The sequence below is a fragment of the Malurus melanocephalus genome, unplaced genomic scaffold, assembly GCF_030028575.1.
Source record: "Malurus melanocephalus ecotype Western Australia unplaced genomic scaffold, MMel_1.1 scaffold_800, whole genome shotgun sequence".
NCBI lineage: Eukaryota > Metazoa > Chordata > Aves > Passeriformes > Maluridae > Malurus > Malurus melanocephalus.
In genome coordinates, this window is record NW_026624032.1 from 47,037 (window position 1) to 71,128 (window position 24,092).

The window sequence follows — 24,092 nt, forward strand, 5'->3', positions numbered from 1 at the left end:
TTTTTTTTTTTTTTTTTTTTTTTTTTTTTTTTTTTTTTTTTTTTTTTTTTTTTTTTTTTAAAAAAAGACACACTTGGAGAAATAATAAGTGCTATTATTTGGCCTTTGTGGATGACAATTGCAATAGTGATTTGGAGTAAGTCAGACTTACTCTGTTGCACTATAAGGCACCCATCAAGCACCATTTTCAGGGAATTTCCGTGGAAGTACAATAATCTTAACTTGTCAGTCCTACATAAATAAACATGTTTACACTGCTATGTAGATATGTACAAGGATTTACCTTCGACATAGCACAAATCTCAGCCAGCCTTGTTTGTGCTGTATGAGGTGCTCTGAGTGAGTCTGCTGCCGAGGGCCCTGGAGAGCAGMTTTGGCACTTATTCCACACTCATCATATCCTTCTCCGGAGGGGATGAGGAGGTGACAAAGCAAACTGTGGTGACAGCTGGGGGGTGGCAAGAGGAAGTTGTGAGGATTAGAGATGTGAGGGAAGGAGTTAGTGGCAAAGGCAGTAACAGGGAGTGAAACTGAACGCTTTTCTTCCTTCACATCTCCCGAGCTGAAGGAAACAGCCAAGAGGTCAAATAATCAGGGAATCAAAGATGCGTGTATCACAGCACTAGAGGTGCACATACAGACTACAGATGAGATCACTGGAGAYTAAAACTTCATTCTGGTTAAGTAAAGCCTAAGCATTTGAAGGTTATCATGTTTCAAGAATTTCACTGCTTATTTTCCTGTAACTTGGCAGTAAATCCTCTGGTTTCTGAAAATGTATCTGATAACCTGGATTGCCTTTGCAGAMGGCATGGGTGACTTGTAGACCGAGTACCAAATTTTCATTTGGGGATGAATTTTAGCTGCAATGTTTTCTCTGTTGCAGAGTGAATATTTTTTTAGGGAATTGTGTGAGTCAGTTTTCAAAGCATCATTATTATCACATCACAGGAAATATGGAAGGCACATTCTGTTTTAATTTGGTCAAAAATTCCAAGTAGTACCAAAATTCAAATGAAAACAAAATATACTTTGGTTGATGAGTGCATTTTCTTTAGAAAAACTGAATCAATTTTCTTCTTAAAGAACAGTAAATATAAAATATAATTACCTTACTGAACAAAACAGTTTTCAGAGGGGRAAAAAAGGGTGTGTTTTTGACATGACATGTTGACATTTCTATCTTAGAACCCAGAACACTGCATTTCTGAAACTTCTCTCCTTATGAAATGTTAATCAGTAAGACTCTGTACAAGATCACGGAAATTCACACTGAATGCTGTAGTTTAAGACCATTTTTCATAATGTTCTATTTCCTTTTGGGTACATGCAGCTAATACTCACCTATAATTTACTATGTCATTGGTAAAAATGTAGATTAATTTACTGAATCCCAATATTTGAGTCTGGGAAAAAAACCCCAACCCCAAACCCGAAAGCCTTTGAAATTTGTTTTTCTGACTTTATATAATTATACTGTGCATTTGTTTCAGGAAACACTGAATAAATTGTTGCCTATAATTGAAGACTGCCAAGTACAACTAGCATAATACAGTAAAAGAGAACAAAAGAAGAAAAGCCAGCAAACAGAAGTAATAATAGAATAAGATGGTGACAATRAAAAGCTATGGAATTATATAATAGTCAATATAGATAAATATATGCTCTATTCAATCTCACATTGACTCTAGTTATATGTAAAATACACAATACAGTTGTAATAGAAAGAAAATTACCTTTATTTTGGGAGAAAAATACCAATTAAATACTTAAAGCAATAGGAAAATATCTAGTTTGAGGATTTTTACTATTTGATTATTTTACTCAGTTCTAAGTAACAGAATTTTTCCATTTATCTCAGTGTGCATGGGATCAAATGTACTAGGAAGCTACTTCTGTGTTTCAGGTAACATATTAACGAGTAATTTATAATTATATTTTACCCTTGGTCATGTGATACTTTAAAAATGACAGGTTGGGATTCACCCACAAAGATTTTTTGTTTCTTTTTAATTTTTTTCATCCATCTGCTTTTTTATTTCTTCCTTCTGCTGTGTTTTCAAAAAAGTATATCTCCTAATTTTCAAGTACAAATAAAGCTGAGATTAGCCACCTAATCTAGGAGACTACCATGTACAGACAGCTCTCAGCTTTGGTCTATGTGCTGTTTTTGAAAAGATGAAATCCTGAGAAATAAGAAGTAAAAGATAACTTACAGAAGGGGAGTAACAGATTGGTCACAGACATGTGTCTTATAGATGAGAAGCGGGTAGTGATTTGAATTTCTCTGCTAATCAGACTCAAATTAGAGTCAAGGGACCAAACTGAGAAGAGTTTGCTCAGCATTCCCTTAAAGTCAAGACAGGGGTTTATCCTTTCTTTCATTAAACACGAGATGTAAATTCACATGTTTTTTTCTGGTTTAAGCTCCAGACTATTACACCTACACCAAAAAAACCCAAAGCAACCAAACCAAAAAACAAGCAGAGATGTCACTTTTCATTCACAGGTGGTTTTTTATATGTATGAAAGGTTTGTGGATGTGTAAATTGCCATAGCTAAATTAAGCAATGAATCTCTAAGATTTTTATTCATATAATTCTTTAGACATAACAAAATCTACCAGAACAGTTYAAAGCTGTTATTTATCTGAACACGTGTTTCTATCTTTATCTGGATAATCTCCATGACAATGTCCCTTATAGTGTTTACTGCTTGCTTTGTAAGAGAGAAGTGTTAAATGGGGAGCAAACTGAATCAAAACTTATTAAAATAAAATCTACAGAGAAATAACATCAGATATTAAGTGTTGGGGTAAGAGCAACTCAACTCTCTCACTACCATCCATCTATTTTGGACCTGTAGTGGATAGATTGACAAGAGGTCACGATTAAGTTTCTGTTGGGCTTGAGGAAAAAGTATCTTTTAAAAGCCATAGCACCAACACTGAGATACTCAAGTGGCATTTAGGCAGTGCTGCAGAGTTTTGGTTTTTTTTTATTAAAGCCTTGATATTTGTTGGCTATCCTAATGTGCCATATTGGAAGTGGACTGAAAGCTGAGKAAGTAATTCAAGAGGAGAGAAAGGTAAATATCTCAAAAGACAGATTTCTCAAAGTCCTGGCACAATAATTTTAAGAGTGGTAAAGTTGAGTCTGAATTACAATTCCAGATGGTGAGAGTGTAAAGAAGAAAGATATGTTGAAAGCAAAGATCYATGTAGGCAAAGAAAAAAACCCACAGTGTGCAATTTTCTCAAAGTTTTCAAGTGGGATAGTAAAACTGTGTAGTTCATAGGGGAAGAAAGGGTGAAATCTGCAAGGAACTATAGAATAAGAGCTGTTGAAGAAGGAACTGGAAATACTCTTAAAATTTGGATGGAAGAACAGGAAGAAGGAGGAGTTGGAATTAGAGGACTCTGGACAGTAAATTGTGCACTGAGCATAGATGAAGTAGCACAGAAAAGGTTTCAGAGGAACAAAGAAAGATTGAGGGCAAGAAGGCGAATAGGTGGAGGGCTACAAAACTCCTAAAACTACCCTTGACCCTGCAGACCGTCTTCAGGGTAGACACCTGTGTGTCTACTTGGGGAAATTAAGGGGTTTTTTTTGAGAGAACAAGAGCCTTACTAAGGTAACAATTAATTGGCAATGTTACAACATACAGGAGCTTGGTAAGCATTAATAAATAGCTTCAAATGAAAGGTTTGCAATGATCAGCATTAAAATACTGTAGCAGAAAATACCGTTAAATTTTAAATCAACWACTTGAGGTGTGTTGTTACTCTAAGAACAGTTAGTTCTGATCCATTTGTACAATCTGTGTGAGATACTCAGGCAAACTACCTGACTCTGTGTGCCTCACTGATCACAGAGAGGACAGGGAGAGTGCTGTAGTTGCAGGGRAAGGATCTTTGTTTTGGAAGGTGAACAAGTGATAGGGACAAGCAGTTGTGATACAGAGGAATAGAGCATAAAAAATAGCTTGCAGTGGGTTACTTTTTGTTTTGATCCTAATGCTCTAATACAGTTAAACCCAAGCTGATGGAAGGGTGTTGTCACAGAATGCTTTATATTCAACAAGTTCATTTCTAGTCTTTTTGACAAGTAGTTGCCACCATTACAAAAAAGAAAAAAAAGCAGCAAATTAACCTTTTTGCTCTTTAGGTCTGGCTGATTGGTGCAACTCCATAAAACTGAACAGTGCCTGAAATAAAACTCATGGAGCATATCCCATTACTCAAGAGTTCTTTCATATTCAGACTTACTCAGTAGAAAGGCCTTGCATAATGGATTTTCATTGCAGCAGCTCTGTGCTGGATATATCCTACATGTGAAGTATTTTTGCCCAGAAGTTAAAAAGAGCTATTTTTGCATGCAATAAAAACATTTTAAAATATCCATTTCCTCACCTTGTATGGGAGAAAAAAAGAAAAGGTTTTAAAAAAAGTTTTACTAAATTTATCAATCATCTTCCTTCAGTGRTTTTCTTTCAAACTTTAGCTTCAAAGTGCACTATTTCTTATTGCATCATTCCCTTTTGTTTTGTTAACTCTCACCTTAGGTAATGGATTTGCAACAGAAAAGTGTATTTGCAGTAAAAAGTCAAGTGTGTGAGGGAAACTACTTAGAGATTTCTTTTTCCCACAGTAAAGCATCATAGTATTTTCTCCATAAAGAGTGTTTCTAATGACAATTAAATWCAGGTTGCAAATTTATTCTTTTTATTACGGCACAATTACTAGAATGGTGAATTTTTGACAGATTTTCATGAGTGCAGGAATGAGATAATAATTTCCTTTTTGAATGTGCAAGACTGTGAATAGGGGATTAAAAAAAAGTATTATTAATTTATTGAAAAGCATGCACACTACCTGCCGCTCTCATCTCTTTCTATTAGTCTTCCYTTAAAAATCTTGCCTGCAAAGGAATGAAAAAATGAAGATATTTTTCCATAGAAATGTTTGAAAAGTAATGTAATTTCCTCTCTCTATTGCTGTCATAGACCTGTATCGGTTTTCACAGAGACGGTTTTATGTAACTGAGGCCAGCTGATTGCAGAAAGGAACATGAAGCTGGCTACAATCAGATTTTAAAATATATTTCTATTTATATCCATAAAAATATAGAAACCCATATACTATTTAAATTGTAAGGAAGATAATTTTAAGGCTGATTTTTTTAGCATTTTGATGTTTGAACAGTTAAGTGAAGGAAAAGTTTGCCTTGACATGGAAGGCTTTTTTTGTGGTTGCCGGAACAAATTTTTACTTTATGAAACCTGAAAAATTTGGTTTGGCCAGTTTTCTGATGCTGTCTTAAGTTTTATTTCAATCAAAACAAGCAGCATTTATGGGAAAGAGACACTAAGAAGTATTTGAGCACAAGATACTCTATAGCTCTAATTTATAAGTTTGTTTATTCATCCCTTATCCTTTATTTAATAACTTGTTACTAACTCAACTCATGCTATTTCTGTCTTCATTAATGCAGAGAATTATTATCAGTGACACTGATAATACCTGGTATCTATGAATCTATTAGTTATGTTAACATTCAATTACATTATCAAGTGAATACTGGTATGGAAAAATATCACTAAATAGTTTAATTCACTGATATAAAAGGGATCTTCTAAGTAAAAGTACCTGCTGACATGGCAAACACCTTCCATAAGGATGTGCTTTTAAAACAGATTGGAGTCCTGAATGTTTCAGAACTTGCAAAACTTCAAGTAGAAGTGTTACCCGTGACACTCATTATTAAAACCCACTAATCCTTTTAATGAAAGCTATAAGAAAAAAAATACCTATTTTCTTTTTTATTGCAGTAAAATAAGATCTGATAATAGCAGTTCACTTTAGCACTTCAGCTGCTTCATTTTTAAGCACCCATCTATACCCTGCATAATAAGCTTTCAGGTCTGAAATCTAACAGGATTTCACATATACTGAATTGACAAGTCCCAGTTTAAAAGAAAACCCTTTTTTTCTTATATTTTAAGGTTTTCTTTGTAGGAAAAACATGAGATGTCCTTTTCTAAAATAGATTTAAATGAATGTTAATATTTTTCTTCAGATTGGCTTTATTTGCATACYAGTACCTTTTTCTTGATTCCAATATCAATAAATAGTGAGCGTAAACATTTWCAGCTCTTGGCATGCATGTAGTGAGAAATGCAGCTCATACTTCCATTTGTGAAGTGATTGTTTCTGCCAAATCTGTTTTTTTAACACAAAATAAAGGGAATTTGTAGATTTGAGAGTGTAAGATGATACTGTTACTATAGCAAAGTGAGACTATGGGGTTATAATGACTTTGTAAATAGCAATGGAAAAATGCAAGAAAAACAAGATAAGTACCCAGAGCACAGACAGATTGGTCCCAGTGTTTTACAGCCATCAGCAGTGCTTTGCATTAGTGTCCTTGACATGAATTAARATTTTCCTGCTATACTTTGTATTACATTAAAATGCATGCTCAAATTGCATCTTAACTGAATTATAAGAATGCAGTGTGTACTTGAACTTGTGGTACTTCAAGATGCTTCTTACAGTTGGAAAGATTTGAAATTGTTTCAGTGACATCACTGTTCTTTGGGTTCAAGCTAGTGAAGACTAGTGCTATTGGATTTTAAGACAGTTAAGGACACCACATTGTATTTCCAGGACAATCATAGAACTTTACTRGTTTCTGCCACAGGTATATCAGGTTTTTGTGCATTTTTAACAAAGCTGAAGTGAGAGTCAGTAAAGCATAAGACTTGCTCTTTAAACTTCCAAAAGCAGCTTTTCATGGAATATTCAATGCCTACTACATGCACAGAAAAATTCAGAAGTGATTAACTGACTRCATACAAAAGAATCCTTACATTCATTAACCCTGTAACCATCATCAATTTAATCCTTCAGCTTGATTTCCTTCTGTTTAGGGTRGACTGTCTTTTAAGGCAAGATAACTATGAAGCACTAATCATTGAAACTACACTTTCAAATTACACTATAAATACAGAAAAAAACCCAAATRTATTCTGTAAGCCAGATGATCTGCACATACATGTACTATCACCTTGATTTGCATGGTGTGACATATTGTCAGTACCATTTGCTAGGAATCATATTCCAAGTATCTTGCAACAGAATAGTTGTTTTACTTAAGTGTGTTACAAAAAAATTCACTCCCTCACTTTAAAGAGCCTTAATAATTTGTACCCATTAAGTCCAGGAAAAGCTTGTTCAAGTCCTTCACTACTACTGCTAAGAAATGTTCTCAATATTTCAATGGGGGAATCAGAATTTTTTATTTTTTTTTTTTAGGTTCCCAAAATCCTCCTTTTCTGGGCTACACTTCATAGTGGGAAAAATACAGAAAAGAGCAAATACTTGAACTTAAATATTAACTGTTAAAAGATTGTCAGGAACATTCAAATAGATTGAGTGTTCTCCTTAGAAACAAAAAGCAGTCATGGGAAAGAGCAATGTCTGGAAATTTCTGTCCTTGCCACGGGCTCCTTCATCCAGTCACACTTTACTTAGTAAATTGTAACCTTCAGGAAACAAGGTGAAATATTCTCTGGTAGCCGAAGTATCATGAGAGTACATTGATTGTAGATGCATGGTAATGTATTTCCTGCAAATGCAAAAGGCCACTACAGTTTTTACTAAAGTTTAAAAAAAGTCAGAGGAAGGAGAAGGAGCCACAGAAGAGGTATTAACAGCATTCATAATCCATTTTTGCCATGGAAACTGCTGCACGGTGGAATCTCAGTCTGCTGTGACCGCAGGCTTCTAAGAAAAGCCAAGTAGACAGCTGTTAGAAGGTTATCAGAGCAATTCCTAATGCTGGTGATAGGAGGGTGATTAGCTCCCACATCCTCCTTCCTCTTTATCATTAAATCATGGCCTGCTGTTAACAGGTTGCTTTTTTGCGATAAGTGATTACTGAAATTTTCTTTCTGGAAACTCTGAGAGATTAGTTCAGAATGCGTAAAAAAACCCAAACCGTCATGCATCTTTTCAATAACATCCCTTACTTCGATAGCTTGTGCCAGTTTGTTTACCTCCTGAAATATATCCTGGGAGATTAAGTATATACACTTAGCATGTGGCAGCTGCCAAATCATGGGAGATGTTTCCTACTAAAACTGTCACTGCATTAATGTCAGCAAGTACCTTGGAAAATACAGATTCTTAAAAATACGGTTATGTTTGTACTTCCTCTGAATAGGAACCACTATAATTACCCATCCTGCAAGGAACACTACAATAAAATACACCAAAGTCAATGACTAGTTAAGATCAACTAGTGAGTCACAGAGCCTTCTTTTTTATGGCCCTGCCCTACAAAGTGATAGGCCTAAACTTCTGCTAATAAGCAAGCATGAAAAGGTTATGGATAAGTATACAGAAATTTCTGTATGCATAAGTATACAGAAATACACGGTAGAGACATCTATTTGAGACACTGTAGATAACTATATATTGTACAAAAATTGTTTGAGCAAAAGGCTTCACATGCTAGAAGGGAAAAACTAAAGTCAGGATTCTGTTAGAAAAACTACTACATATAAAACCAGGTAGTTGGAATACAGTTGTTTGATGAAAGAAAAGACTTCTGAGAGAAATGCTGAAATAAAGTTCAAGCATGCTTATGAACAGAAATAGTATATGCAGGTGTGCCAAACGTGATGCTATACAGAGAAAGTGAGACATAGGGACATAACTCACTTGTATGATGTTACTTTATTCTTTAGCAATAACAGACCAGTTCCCAGGCCTGACTTCCCAGGAAAACACAGATACTGTGCTGGGGTAGAGATTCATTGCTGGGGGAGAGCTGGGTTGTTGAGGGAGACTCAGTAAATTGGGTAGAGCAGGGGATTCTGTGAGGATGACACTAATGCTTCTCTCATCTTCCACGACTCTAGAACAGCCTGAGTTTTTCTACCGAACTACACCTTCTTCCCTTGCCAGTCCCTGCAACAGCTTTCTCTTCTAGTCTAACTATTGCATGAGMCGTACTCAGACTGATCGGAGGGACAGGAAGACAAAACATATCTGGGTATATTTGAGGGGAATGGAGGAAAGATGCTTTAATATAATTAGGAGGGGAGTTATTTTCTGCACAATATTGTGTGATTACAACATAATTTTTCTTTCAGCTCTCCTTATTTCATGGTGGCAAAAAAAGTTCAGAGAGGGTGGTTTAGTTTGGTACATGAGCATATAATTAAAGGTGAATAAAAACGAGTGGACTGAGACATGAAACCTTAACAGATGCGTGCACAAGATMGAAAAAAAGAAGGATCATTAAAATGTCAATTTTACAGGAGAGGAATTAAACTGAGATGGATGGCTTAACTTGGACATCAAGGAAATCTTCCCTGTATGAGAATGGTCATGCCATGAAAATMCCAAAAGCATAGACCCTTCTTATTTTGCAGTGTCCAAGTAATATGACAATGATTTTGCATGTGAAGGGGGTAAACAAAAGATTTTCTGTTTGTTGGTGGTGGTTTTTTAAAAAGCTTTCAACATAAGCCATTCCAAGCCAAGTGAGGTTTTGGCTGAACACATTCTGTATGTCTTTCCAGTTTTGTATTAAGGATAGATCATTAAAAAAAAAGTTATATGGAAAAATTAATTTATTATCTTTCATAGCCAATTCTAATACTTTCTTCTTGTTATTACAGGGTGCAAGTTGAATTCTATATGAATGAAAATACATTTAAAGAGAGATTAAAGCTCTTCTTCATCAAAAACCAAAGATCAAGTAAGTGTTTGGATTAATTTCTGTTAAGCATATCTGTGATACTTCAAGTAAAATCAAATTCAGGAAGGAAATAGTAAAATTATTATTAATTTTCTCGAGTTAAAATACTTAAATTTGAAAATAATGTACTCTTTGTGCAGGATCAAAAAAATAGTGACGTCACTAATTATTAAATAAAATCGTGATTTTTATTCCGTGTCGTGATCAATTTGCTTGAATCTGACAGCAACGCTCATTGACAAGTCATGACCTTTTTTCTAGGAAAGCAAAAAGACACTTATGTTGTCAAAAGAAAAAAGCTGCAGTAGTACATAGCTTTAAGAGCTGTGTTTTATTAAGTATTCCTAAAATTTGATCTGTACTCCAAAAAAAAAAAAGTAGCCCTTGTCTCTAGCCTATAGTCTTAATTTAAATATTTGTCTGGAAAAAAAGAGAAAAGACAGACCTTTTTTGATGTCCCATTCTGAAAATAACCAGACAAACAAAATTTTGGGTTTTTCTGTAGATCAAGCTTTTTAAAATAAGACAAAAAATCTTCTGTGTGTAAGAGCTAGTAAAAAATAAATATTAGTTTTACAGCACAGAACAAGATGTTTTTAGTGGCTAAGCTTCCTCTACTTTCCAAGTGTAACAAGAAGAATATTCCCTTAAAAGGAAGGGAAAACAGAAAAAAGGTACCAGGCTGTGAATAATTTTCAGTTTGGGCTTTGGAATGAATTTGGGTTTTTAGCTGGAGAACCATTTTTAACATAGCTTGTGGAGATTCATCCATGGGGAGTGCATTATTTATTCCACTTACCTAGACACATGTGGGAAATTCATCTTAATTCAGGTGCCTTAATAGCATAGGAAGCAGAGCATCATTTACCTGTGCTGGTAAATGATGTAGATAACCATCAGAGCACTAAATTTAAAAAAAAAAATAACCCCCAAGCCAAAGTTGTCAGAATTAGTAGGTTCAAACACTCCTGCTTATGCAGATCGTGGTTCTTGCCCAAATACTCAGAACCAGAATCTTCCAAAATAAAGTCTGCAAAAYCCTGGTGCTGACACAGTAACCTGCCACTCAGTCAAGTGTCCTCATTCAGTCCTCCACTGAAACAGGAGGAGTCTCTTGCCCAGAGGTATCAGGGAGTTGATGAAGATTTATCAACTAAGTTGATTTTGGCCAACTTTCAGTGARAGCACTGAAAACCTTCCTTCACATATTAAAGACTTACTTGCTGTCATTGAGAAAATAATTGYCAGTGGTATGAGCAAATTTTTGGATAGCGTAACTAAATCAACCCTGTTCACCAAACAGTTTTTGATCATATCACATGGTTTTGCCAATGACAGCAGTCAACTCTAGAATTTGTAAGAATTTTCTACAGAATACTATCCTGATCTAAATCACATACAGGCCAGTAACTTGAAATATCAACTGTTTCATTAATTATTATCCTGGTTTCAACTGATACAACATGTCTTCATCTATGTCTCATGTCAATCTAGTTTCCACTCAATCTTCTTCAAGCAAATGTCTAATCAAATTCAAACAATGTATGAAAAAACATCTTACGAAAGTGTCATGCAGCATCCCCTCCAAAAAAAAAAAAAAGAAGAGAAAATGACATTGGCAAGTACAAGCGTGACTTGCTTGTACTTGCCAAGACCGCACACTGCATTATCACGGCCAACAATAAGTCTCAAAGGGAGAAAATAAGTGAAGTTTCAGTTCAGTGAATAGGGAATAAAGGATAATCACCACTAGGATATGAATTATTAACAGTGTAGTTTGGTCCAACTCCTAAAGCCAGCTACTACTAAGATGATTTTGCTGAAAACCAACAATGTGTTAGTGACTTTCGAGAAAGGAATAATGGAAGGTAATTCTAAAATCCCCAGCTAGTATCTGTCACTGTTTAGATCAACTCTCTAAGTCTGACAGTTAGTCTCCAAAAATGCTTGCTAAAAAAGCATTAAGAATTTATAAAAGTGAAAGTCACAGTCAGAACCAGTGAAATGTAATGTGTCACTCTATACATAAAAATGCCTGCAAAAATAGCAAATACTAGTTTAAATTRAGAATGAAATATTAAGAGTTGAAAAAGTTATTTTTAGTTTGCAAAATAAATAGACTTTGAGCTGTTATTATCAATTCTTTTAAAGAAAACAAGGGTATGTAATGACTGTGAAATTGCATTCCCATTAAACAATCCATAACTGCATAACAGTGCATGACTGATGGAGCTGAATGCAAGTTCCAGGCACTACTCATATTCAAAATATAGAGATAYTCTGTGCAAATGACCCTGCTACTTGAGCAATCTGGCTCGGAATGGAGAAAATGAAATTAAGTCAAGCAGATCACGTTGATCCATTGACAGCATGTGAAATACAGAACAAAAATAGACAGGAAGCAAACAAATATGAAATGCTTCATTTGTAACAGAATAATAATTGAAAACCTGTTTAAAATGCCTTTGTAGTGTTTGTCCCCCTCCTTCCCACATGAAATCCTAGATCTCTGTGACAGAGAACACATGCATTGCTTCCAACTCCCAGGTGAATCCCCGGCTAGGAGGATACAGAAGCTTTCTATCTGAGAAAAAAAAAAAATGCATTTTTTAGTCCTGGATTACTTATCCTTGCAAATTTTAGCAAGGGTGACTACACAAGTTTGTAAGGGCTGAGGCACATAAAGGAAAGAGGGGTGACCCAGGATAGACTTGAAGCCGGTTCTTCCCTATCGATATTTTAATAACTGACCCAAGCACCTATGAACCAGAACCTATGCTTTGCCTTGCCACGAAGTGCACTCTATAGATGCTGACTGGAACCCTTAGATGAAATCATGGCTGGTTTGAAATCCCTGCCTCACATTTTTTGGGTACAGCCATTGCTATGGAGATATCCAGGGCCTGAGTTCCACATCTTCAGAACTAAGATTTGAGAATTAAGGATTTAGGGCAGCAGGCTGGAGTGTCAGTTCTCTGTATTGATGTAGCTTTTGGCATTTAAACCAAYATATGATTTCAAAGGATGATTAAAAAGCAGGCCATTATCAATGCAGAAAAGAAGTGTTTCACACCAAGAATAACATTTACAGAGCTAAAAAATAGAAGAAAAACAACAGACTTCTGTACTTGCCTTAGAAAGTTAGACAACACAAAATTGGTAGGCTTTTTTTTTTTTTTTTTTAGGGTTAGTTCTTTTTTTAAAACATTATCTGCTTTTCTACTTGTAATAGCCTCGTTGTTAGGGCAACCATTCATACTCCAGCAGACTCACACAAAAGGGTTAGGACAAACAAACAAATCATGTTTTTTTCAGCAAAAGTTCAAAAAAGCTGCAAACGAGGATCACTGTGCTGTCCAAGTCAAATAATAAGACAACACCCTTTCCTTATTTATTTATTCTTCTATTTATTTCCTTCCAAGCATCCTTCCTTGCTTTCTTCCTCAATCCACTTACTGCTTCAGCCCCTTCCCTCATGTTGGGGAATAAATAGTCTGTGGCTAAYTACTCTTGATAGGGGAGCAGGAATCACCAGGTTAATGTTCTCAAACCCAATTGCCAGTAACAGCTGTGGGACTTGACCACAGGCTTTTTAACCCTTAGTTCACAGAACCAAGATGCTGTAAAAGTCCATCCAGTTCYTATGTGACAACTGCGACTTCATAGTTAAAAGTAAAAAATGGATTTGTGTAATAAACCCTAAGATTTCTTCCAGAGATTGCATAGTAGAGTATTTATGAATCCATTTTCTACTTTTCTATGCTTGTAGTGGATGGAGTTTTAATGGGAAAGGAACTACTACATACAAAAACTGATTTATCAGTTTTATCTGTAAGGTGCTGATTTAGAACTCAGGACTGAGGAAAGTTTAAAAAAAAGTAATATTACCGTAAGATGATTGTGATTCTCTTCTTAGAAGGCAGTGTRTGCACACAGCTTTGGGTATGCATTATGAAGCTGTAGTTCTTAAACCACAGAAGTAATTACAGCAGACCTGCAGAAGTATTTGCAACACAACAGTAAAGCACACTGTCCCTGGGGCAAGGGAAGTCACATCTAGGTACGACTCAGTCAGAGTATTTTGCTTTGGACATAAGGGTTCAGCGTTGCAGAACTGGACTCTCAGTTCCCAAGACCGAAAAAAAAATTAATGCTTAAAGTGACCTCCAGACATTTAACATTAGTCAACTGTCAGTTTTAACTTAATTAGTAAAAGAAAACTTACAACTAAGAGTCAAATGCAGGTACTTATACTAGAAAAATAGTCCATTGAATTTAACAGCAACACTGAAAATTTAAATTCTAATCCCCCAGTGACTACAGACTCACATAAAAATACAGCAAAGTTCCACTGTAGTAGATAATAGCTCCAAGTAGCAGTGAAATAAATTACCCGTGTGATGGAAGTAAGTGTCCATGTGGATCTCTGTGAAGGAATCCTGTCTGTGTGCACTGGACCTGTGATTGTGGGAAATTGTGTAATATAGTGTTGGTGATATATCCTTTCAGCTATTACATGTCAATATTCACATGGTCTGTAGAACAAGTTGTTGATTCAGATAAGTTGTGCATTCAGCATGACTTTTATATGTCCTGATTCTTGAATGCAGAATTATTCAACTTCAACATCAAWTAACTTTAATAACATTAAATTAATATTTTATAAGTTGGGATAGAGTTAATATATTCTGTATGTGAAGCTACTGCATGAAGACTTTTTCAGATATTAATATTTAAATACTTGCCTTTGTATATCTCCTGCCTATGGTTGAAAATATGCCTTCTTCATGTTGCTGTACCTTGTATCTCAAAAAGCATTGTGTATTTCCAAGAAAGTAGACTCGTAAAACTACCAAAGACCTAAAAAATGGCATCAGTAAAGATGAACAACATAGAATATATTTCAAACAAGTGACTCTGTAATCTTTACATTAAAACAGGCTGAGTCTTAACCCAGACTGGTTATAGAGACATTTGCTTTTTACTAAAGCACTATTCTACTTCCTTTTAGTTTTACCTTGAAGGTTARTGAAACTTCAAAACCCCTGAATTTATTTCAGTGTTTTCTTTTCTTTTCAAACTAGGTCTGAGAATACGATTATTTAATTTCTCTCTCAAGCTATTAAGCTGTTTGCTATACATAGTTCGTGTGCTCCTAGATGATCCTACACAAGGACTTGGATGGTAATGTTTGGGTTTTTTTTCTCATTTCTACTCTTTGTGGTACAATAAATAAATCAATGCATACAGATTTGGTATTCTTTCAACAAGGATTTGGTTCTATGTCTTACAGACATTTTGAAAGAATTAGAAAGCTGAATGTGAATGGAAATAAGAACTAAAATAACAATATTATTTTTTCTCTTTACCACTAAAATAATCCTGGCTCCTGGCTCCCTCCTTAGATACTGTGCATCAGATGTAATTGTGCTAACATATATTTYAGATGTATTATTACATAACATTTCTATGAAAATGTCTGATTCCCAGTTTATGCAACAATTCTTTTAGGGTTTTGCTTAAATAGTTTTACTTAAAACTCCAGATCACAGAAATGGACAGACAAATACATGAAATGGAGCTTTCATGCAGATGACATTGATGATCATTTTCTAGCCTTCTGCTTTATCTAAACACTTCAGAAGAGTGAGACCAAAAGTACATTCTATACTCACAATGATYTGTGGATATAATGCATGATTTTGCATGCCCAAAATTGTCAGTATTGTATTCTATATGGCTCTTTTTAAAAMATGTGTTATACATTTAATTACCAAATTTAGAAGAAAGTATAATTTATTTAATTCTGTACTTCTCTTGTATTTGTATCCTGGATGTATTGAATCTCCTCAACTTTTAATGCTAATAAGCATCACATTTTATTAACCTACTTGCTTTCATTTGATTTGATTCTTTTGTTCTTACATGCTGAAAGAAACAAAGCACATATGAAAGCAATAAGCTTTTGGTGATAAAATCACCAGTCTTCACACAACATTAGGCAAAGGACAAAGTTTGATTTCTAATTTTAATATTTGAAAATCAGTTAAATCTATTGAGGGTAATACTAAAAAATGCTAGTGCACAGGAGAAACACTCTACTTTACAAGAATGAAATCCAAAGCAAAAAGAGGTGAAGAATATTTGCTTTACTAAGTAGTGCATAACAGAAGGATATGTGAATAGGAAGTACAGGAGATGCATTTGAGATTTTTCTTTTTTGGTCCAAATTTATGGTAAGAAATGATAAAATTTGGAAGAACCATGGAAAAATATCGCAAAAAAACAAGACCTGTAAAAAACTATTTTTGCCTCTGCATGTACCTTGGAATGTGTCTTCGATAAGAGGAAACAAATGGTAAAGCTTTCACAAAAAGTCATGGAAAAGAGAAAATCCACCCTTAGAAATTTAAGCATATTAGCACAGTAACTCGGGGACTTAAAATTTGACATCTTATCATGGTTTCTTGCATGCTCCAGTTCTTTTGTTGTGAGACCTCCAGTGAGCCCAAACGATTGTGTAGTGCATGGTTATGTCTGGGTGTGCAGGACAGGTTGGAATATCAGACCTTGTGCCAAATATACTTTTGTATTTTATATGCAAAGATGCATATTCATATGCATCTGCAGACTGCTGAATGCCTCACACCTTTCCTGTCATGYTTGTTCCTTCAATCCAAGTGTTTCACAATTCACCAGAGAGTGTATTTATATTTCCTATATATGTTATTCCCTTACATGGTGTTGTAGTACATCCAAGGGAGTAATTGGTGTGCTCTGTCTCTGAAAAAAATTTGTCTGACTGAGAGGTTTCAGGTAAGTCTTTCTGCCTGCTCAAGAAGTCTTAGAAGCTGTGCCAGACAAATAAATGGCACCCCATTAATTACATGGAGATCCTGAGGGCTTGATACCAAAMCTGCTGTTTGAATGCCTTCTTAAAGATGAGGTGATATGAAAGGAAAAATAATTTCTATATACTGTCATAGCCCCATGAAAGAAACCACTCAGTGTGCTCAGGGCGTTGCCACAGAAAATGTTTTTGCCTGGTTTGTTTTAAAGTGACAAGTCTGGGAGGAATTCTTTTAATCAGATTTATTTCCTGTTTTTCAGAAATGCCTGCACAAGTTGGTGTCTTTAATTTACTCCRTCAGGCACAGTGTGTGTACAGGAAAGAGCTTAAGACATAAAGCATCCTTGTTAATGGGTACAATTTAGCACCATCCCACTCATAGCTGGTAAAAATACGGTTGTTGCTAATCTCTGGGGTGCAGATCCCTTTATTTTCTGCTGACCTTGCTTGCAAGGATGAGCAAGGATATTTTTCATCATTCACAGATTATATATTCCCACATGACCATTTGAAAGGAAGATTTGTTCTCGCAGCTAAAGGCAAGCTACCATCACTTGTATAGATATTTTTACTTGGGTATCACCAGTTTCATACTTGAAATACTGCTGCATCAGTCTTCAGCCCTCCTCACATCCTCAAAACAGGTTATCAAGTGTCGTTTGCTGCAGTCTTTCCTGTTGAAGGTGTGCTCTTTCTATCACAGCCTATCCATGGGATAGGATTTCCAGGATCTCTTGATCTTCAGTATATGTTGTGGATTTAGTTCAGCTTTACAAAGTATCATTTCAGTTGTCTTGTTTTTAAATTTGAAAAGAAGTCTTCAAAAAATGTCACCTGGAATGCTTCATAGTCTTTTATCTGCAGATATGGAACACATACAGCAGCACTTTCTAAAAGTTACTTTACTTTTTWAAATGTCTGTACCCATTGCCTTGGGTTTCAAACTATTGCATGCATTTCATARACCACTTCATGATGTAATTAATATCCCTTTCCTCTCATGTTTTTATGACTGTGTTCCCATACACATTTGCAAATGGAAATGGACTTTGCATGGATGGTATCACAACTGTCAGTAAGGAATTAAACTGGAGTTGTTCCCATCAAAACTACACACCTGGAACAATTGATTGGTGAGTTCCTATTTTAAAACAGCAAACCAAAAGTCCACAGAATGGTGGGAAGGGGAGGAAAACAGAAAGACAAATCCATTTCCATCTGGAATGGTGGTCTTTTAACACATAGCAGGGATGTTTCTGTAAATCTCTAGCCATTACKTCAATTGCTGAATGTTCAAAACTGCTTTTAATATTTTATGTCTCTGATTCAAGTGAACTGCTGGACTGGATGCTGGCGTGAGATGTGGGTTCCATCAATGCTAGTATAYCTTGCAGAATTAGAAAAGGATGCTCTTAATTTAAAAAGCAATTCTAACTGGCAGTAACTGATTAACAGGAAATTGTTGTGCCATTGAAAGTGTCCCATTCCAGTGGTGCTGTATCAAGCGCCTGTTAGCATTGATAGGATTTTTCCAAGCTATGGCAGCCCCTAGGAGTTAGATACTATTTATATCATTCCACAGATAGCAAAAAATTCAYGCAAAAGAATTGTCAATTTCCCCCAGGAACCTAATGATTTGCTCTGGATTAGAAATACAAGACATACCAATACTTACTAGATAGCTACTGATTTAAAGTTTTTATTACTGAGAAWTTTTTTTCAATAAACCTGCTCTAATTTCCCATTCACATGTACAACTTTTTTTGTTGTTGTTGTTCAAAACACCAGATTATGATTAATGCCATATTTATTTTCTTATTATAACRAACAGGTCTCCCATTATCTGGGTGAATCGAAGCTTACCTTTATGGGGATTACAGGTAATATGTAAATGACCAACTAAATTATTTCCATTTAACAAATGCAGATGATACTGATTTACAAAACTGTAGCAGTGTTAAAGGACACTTGGAAATGTTGACATCAGCAAGGAAATCTACTTGAACACCAAGTACAGCAAAAGCATAAAGATCAGCTGATCTGAAGTGATTTGAATTGATATGCTTTACAATACATTTACAACGTATTGAAGCTTATAACCAAGTACTGTAGAACTAAATGGCCTTTTCTCTTAGATTTACCAAACTCTGTTGGGCCAAGTAGTCACTGTTTACTCTAAAGATGAGTTTAAATTTCATMGTTAGGACTAGCTTTTGATGTGCTTCATGGTCTTTCATTTTAGATACACTAGAAATCTAAAGTTACTTCATAATATCAAAGTTTACAGGTCTAGAGGAGTTTATCACAAAAGATGTGCCACATCAGTACTTTGTGGGAGATGTAATGAAATTTTTGGTTCAGTCCTCAGTGTCTAAAACATGGAAAATCTGACATATTTTGATCACCTGTTTTAATGATTTTGCATATTTTAATAATTTTTCAATTCATAGCATCTTTTTTACTTCTAGATAAAGACATTGTGCACTCTTTGGAGTTTTCAGTAGTAGGGAGCATTAATTTAAAATTAGAAATCCTGAGGCTTGTTTGAGCTCAGGCCCCAGCCTGTTMGAATCCATTATGATGGAATATTCCAACAATACACATTAAAATACAAATACTTTCTATTCAAAGGATTTAAGTAAGTTTTATAGTTATTTAATGCCTATAAAGATTCAAGGACTTTGCTTTACTCTTTTGATATTTGACTATTTAAATATTTTTAAACTATTTAACACATACACTAACTACATTTAATGTAATTCAAAGCTGGTAAATTGAGCTCAGCTGCATTTAAAATCAATTATTCATCTGTGTAATTTTTTTCTGTTTTCAAATTTCTGAATTATACACAGTAAGAAAAATGTTTGCTTTTCCACCTATTCATAACATCTACACAAGAAGGTAAAGAACTGAATGGCTTTCCTTCTTTACAGTTTCCTTCTCTCTCCCTGTCATGTAAAAGGATTTTGGTACTACTTAGGAATAAATGAAACTCAGAAAAATAACAACATCTAAGCTTCAGGCAAAATGCTTTTAGCTGAGAGGGTTTCAGAGGATTCATGGAAAAGCCTTTATTTTCATTGTAATGTYAGTATCTTATAGAAGCTGGTACTAATACACATCTTTTTTCACTTAAGGTGTCTGTGGCTGTTATAAGCCTATTTGAAACTCTGTTACTAAGCTATCTAAGCTACAAGGTAAGTACTCTTAGTTSCTTTTAAGCAAAATTCATTACAAAAAATAACTGAGTTAAATGTTTCAATATAAACTTTATGTACCATTGCCCACACTGGTGTACAAGCAGGGAGCTGAGGAAGAAACACTTTTAGACAATAGCATATTRTCACATTTGCTTCCCACATTTATGACCAAGCGGAAGTCAGAAATTAAAAGCTCATTAATTTCCATCGGCACACAATAATTTGAAAACACACTCCCCAAAGGGACATTGATTTTTGATACTGAATTTTCAGTTGCCGAGTTTTATCCATCTGTCCATAATGTATTGGACTCAATTGTCACTCATGTCAAAGCTGTAGCTACTCAATACATAAAACTCAAGTTTTAGCCCTCTAAAACTGTGCACCAAAAAACTAGGCCAAGACAGTACTTTAAAAAAAAAATAATATGTATATATATATATATATATATATCTACATACTTGTGTTATCCATCTGTCTGATGCTGTTGGAATAGCTTTTCAAAATGTCTTGAAATTAGTTGATGTGAATACAATGTATTTTTGTATTTCTATTCTCCTTTAAATGTTACTTTTTTCTAATATAACYAGTTTTCTTCATTAAATTTTGTTATACTCTATCTCTGCACTTTTAGCATCTTTAGGGGAAAGATAGTRAAGTAATTTAAAATTATTTCTCAAGGAAATACAAAAAGATTTGGTATCAAAAGCCGAAAATATCTTGGGGGATAATCTTTGTTTTATATTATATTTTGTATTACTGACATTCAGTAGCTATCAGAGCCACCACTGAATTTAGAGACTTGTATTTTAGTGTGCTTATCGAGTGATTAAGGCATAAATGTTTTCCTTGGTGCCCAGTAATGCTAAGAGSCTTGCAGTTGTTTGCTGTCTAAAAATTATTCTTCTTAATCCTCGGAGCATATATTATTTAAGGGTTGGGGGTAAATCAAAAATATACTGATGGCGAAACAGTGAAGGGTAATCACAGTTTGTGCTCTTCCTGAGGTTATTGGGCAGCATTTTATCCTCGTCCATTCTGCTTGTGATTTGCATCCATTTCAGTGGCTACAAAAGATGAAATCTTGGCAAATCAGCTTCCATCAGAAGTTAYTATTAGCATGTAATGGATGGAAAGCTCCACCACCCTGATTTGCTGCATGCACCTGTCCCAGAAATTGAGGCAATTTTATGATTCTGCTCCCCATAAGGGGAAGAACTAAAGGACTAATCTAAGGAACAATACAATTACTGAAATGTAGCTTGGGAATCCACCTGATGCAAACACCTCCTCCCCTCTGTTTTCCTAGTGTTTACAGCAGTCTCTCGAAGCCTAGAACAGTGTTATTTCACCCAGAGTACAGCTTTTCTGCACAGCTGAGGTGACCAAAGGTGCCTTCGGTCAAGTAAATCTGTGACATTACTTGTTTTACAGAAACATTTTCTAAACTTTTACAATTTAGGTAACTARCTTCTATAACTCAGAGAGCTAGCCAAAAGGAAAGCAAGAAAAAGATGATTGTGTTTGCATTGGAGYGCTCATTACTAGGATTTCACGAATAACCTGTAAAGTGAATAAAGCTGTCATTTGGGAGAGTACTCCATGAGATTGACCTTTCTGGTACCTGGCTGATGATATATGAGAAGGGAATTCAACACGCAGAATAGTGAGGGCATAGTAGCATATCATGCTACTATGATACAGTGAATTTGCATTTTTGATTGCTTTTAAATGGAGAGGAATGCAAAGGATGTAGCACTGTGTTCCAAGGCTGATCACTTGGATCCAGGAATGGAAGGTTTACAGTCTGCATTCTCACAGCCTAAAATATTACAGGAGGGTTTGCCCTTGCCCAGAATTCTGAAAGATGTCTATGTTAGAAATCTCCATTATCAAAACATGTCACAGACATCTGGCAGTCCTGCATATCCCCGGTGCACTGGCACTCTCAGCTGCTTCTGGAGGAGCTCTAAAACATCCTCCCTGCAAAAGGCAGTTCTGCAGAACTCATGATGCATTTGCATGTGGAAGCCAGGATCTTACAGCTGCATACATCCCTAATTACCTGGATCCCATCCACACAGGCATTTTGCCTGCACAAGTAAATTATGTAGAGAAGAAAGCTCCTAACATTAAAAATGAGCACATATCTATATGAAATATAGGAAATCTCTGTAATGTAGAGAAGAAAGCTCCTAGCATTAAACATGAGAAAATTTGTGAAATTACAAAATGATTCCGTTTGAAAAATCAGATTTTATTTTGATTTTATTCTTCATACAAAACCCCCTCAGGTTACAGCCTCATAATTCCTCTTTTATGTCTGACTCCCACCAATTGCAATTACATGAAGACAATAATCCTGCCCCTGAGGTATAGTGGCTTCCAGATGTGAAGAGTTAAAAATGGAAAAAGAATTGTATGTGCTATGGAGTTTGTATTTAATTTTCAGTGGCTATATCAGGTGGTTATTATTTCAGGGAAGATGGATGTGTCACTACAACTGAAAATGTAATGCTCTACTGCAAATTATTGTAAAACTGCCACAATATGTGCTACACTGTTATTGCATTATGTGTGATGAAGTTTCAATATACAGTATTAATAAAGCTGTAACTCACTGAAGTTCAACTACCTTCTTTTTTTAATATATGGATTTTCATCTCAACATTTAATCATTCACAGCCACTGCTCAGATTTGGTGAAAAAAAATCCCCGTCGCATTGTTAGCAGTAAGCAAATTAAAAGGTCAATACCACTTCATTGAAATATGTGGGAAGACCTCTCATTTCATGTAAGCAAGATCAGCTTCCAAAAAGCCCTGAAGTGTTCTGAGGTGGTTGTGGCAGAAATAGAGAACTTGATGTTGGAGTCCTAATTCAAATACTAAGCACTAGATTTCTTCCTTACTTCCCCCTCCAAAACAGTTGGAAAAGAGAAAATACAAAATAAAGATAAATGCAAAGGATGGAAGAAAGGGAATTTATAAACATATATCTTTTACGTGGAAAGTACATTATGTTAAACTGTAGGAGACAGGATCCAGAGTGATCTATATTCTATATTCACATTTGTCATATGTGTTTAAATCTGACATGAATAATCTTCCTGAATTTCAGGTATGGGAGAGACTCCCTTTGTTTCATTGGGATATCACATGTATTTCTCACCAGAACTATATATAAGCTGACTGTGATATTGTGGGTTCTTTTTCCTTTTCTTTGAAGGGAAATATCTGGGAACAAATTCTAAGAATACCCTTTCTCCTGGAAATAATTAATGCTGTCCCTTTCATCATTACGGTAAATATGTTTGAATTAATGCATTTGCACACTGCACTTTTATAGCTGCACAAATACTCTTATTTTTTAAAAGCAAATTTTATTCTTATGTGGATGAGAAGTTTGTGCCTGTGGGAACAGAAATTTGTCAACAACAAGAAGATAGTTTGCTACTGAAGTAATAGTACAGATCACTTTCCACATCCTCTTTAATAGGACAGAAACAAAACCAAACCCCTCTCASTCCAATTGCAGTACAGTCAATAAAATAAACCAGCTGGTTAGAAAAGTATTAGAATCTCTCATGTCTGCAGTGAAAACTGGCTGTTCCTATTTTATCTAATTATCTTGCATGTGGTTAATCACAAAGGAAGAAAAAAAATGTTATTTAAAGCCTAATCTCATGCTAGAAACACATTAATAGTAAGTATTTTTCCCAAGTGTTCCATTGCTTGAACAGAAAAGCTCTATTCCTCAACAGAAAAGCTCTAATGAATTTGTTAATTTTTCTTTCAGATTTTCTGGCCAGTTCTAAGAAACCTGTTTATTCCTGTATTTTTAAATTGCTGGCTGGCAAAGCATGCTTTAGAAAATATGATTGTAAGTATGCAAAGGAAATAAATACTCTAGAGTTGTATTTTTTTAGTATATTGTCTTCCGTGGGATTTTGGCAGTACAGTCCAACCCTAATAGGAAGCTAACCACATCTGCATTTAGATTATACAAATGGTCAAGCATTACTAAACTGCTTTCTGCATCAAAATTAGGAAAAAAGTAAGACATGAAGTGAAATCTCAATTAGTATAAATTGTTACTGTGCCAATAAAGGAAATGGCAGTGGACGGTTCTTTTGCTGCTCTGCCATTCATACACAATTGCAGGGAACTCAACTGTTAGGCCTTAATTGAGCCTCGCAGCCTGTAATTTGTAAGCTAGACATGAGCAGACCTCACAGCAGCTTGCAATAGTGTCAGAATTCTGCTGGGCTGAA

The 24,092-nt window shown here is 35.2% G+C and overlaps 1 protein-coding gene across 7 annotated transcripts in view; it reads left to right on the forward strand.

The window, feature by feature from the left end:
• The window catches only part of LOC130584940 (potassium channel subfamily T member 2), a 111,479-nt gene that overhangs the window by 17,844 nt on the left and 69,543 nt on the right, over positions 1-24,092 (forward strand). For 6 of the 7 annotated variants that reach the window (XM_057385222.1, XM_057385225.1, XM_057385220.1 and 3 more), the window contains exons 2-8: positions 9,691-9,770; positions 14,855-14,954; positions 17,697-17,753; positions 18,452-18,500; positions 19,758-19,817; positions 23,048-23,122; positions 23,618-23,701. In XM_057385222.1, coding sequence (XP_057241205.1) covers positions 9,691-9,770; positions 14,855-14,954; positions 17,697-17,753; positions 18,452-18,500; positions 19,758-19,817; positions 23,048-23,122; positions 23,618-23,701 — 505 coding nt within the window. The remainder of the gene's footprint in view (positions 1-9,690; positions 9,771-14,854; positions 14,955-17,696; positions 17,754-18,451; positions 18,501-19,757; positions 19,818-23,047; positions 23,123-23,617; positions 23,702-24,092) is intronic. The other variant, XM_057385224.1, reaches the window with a different exon arrangement.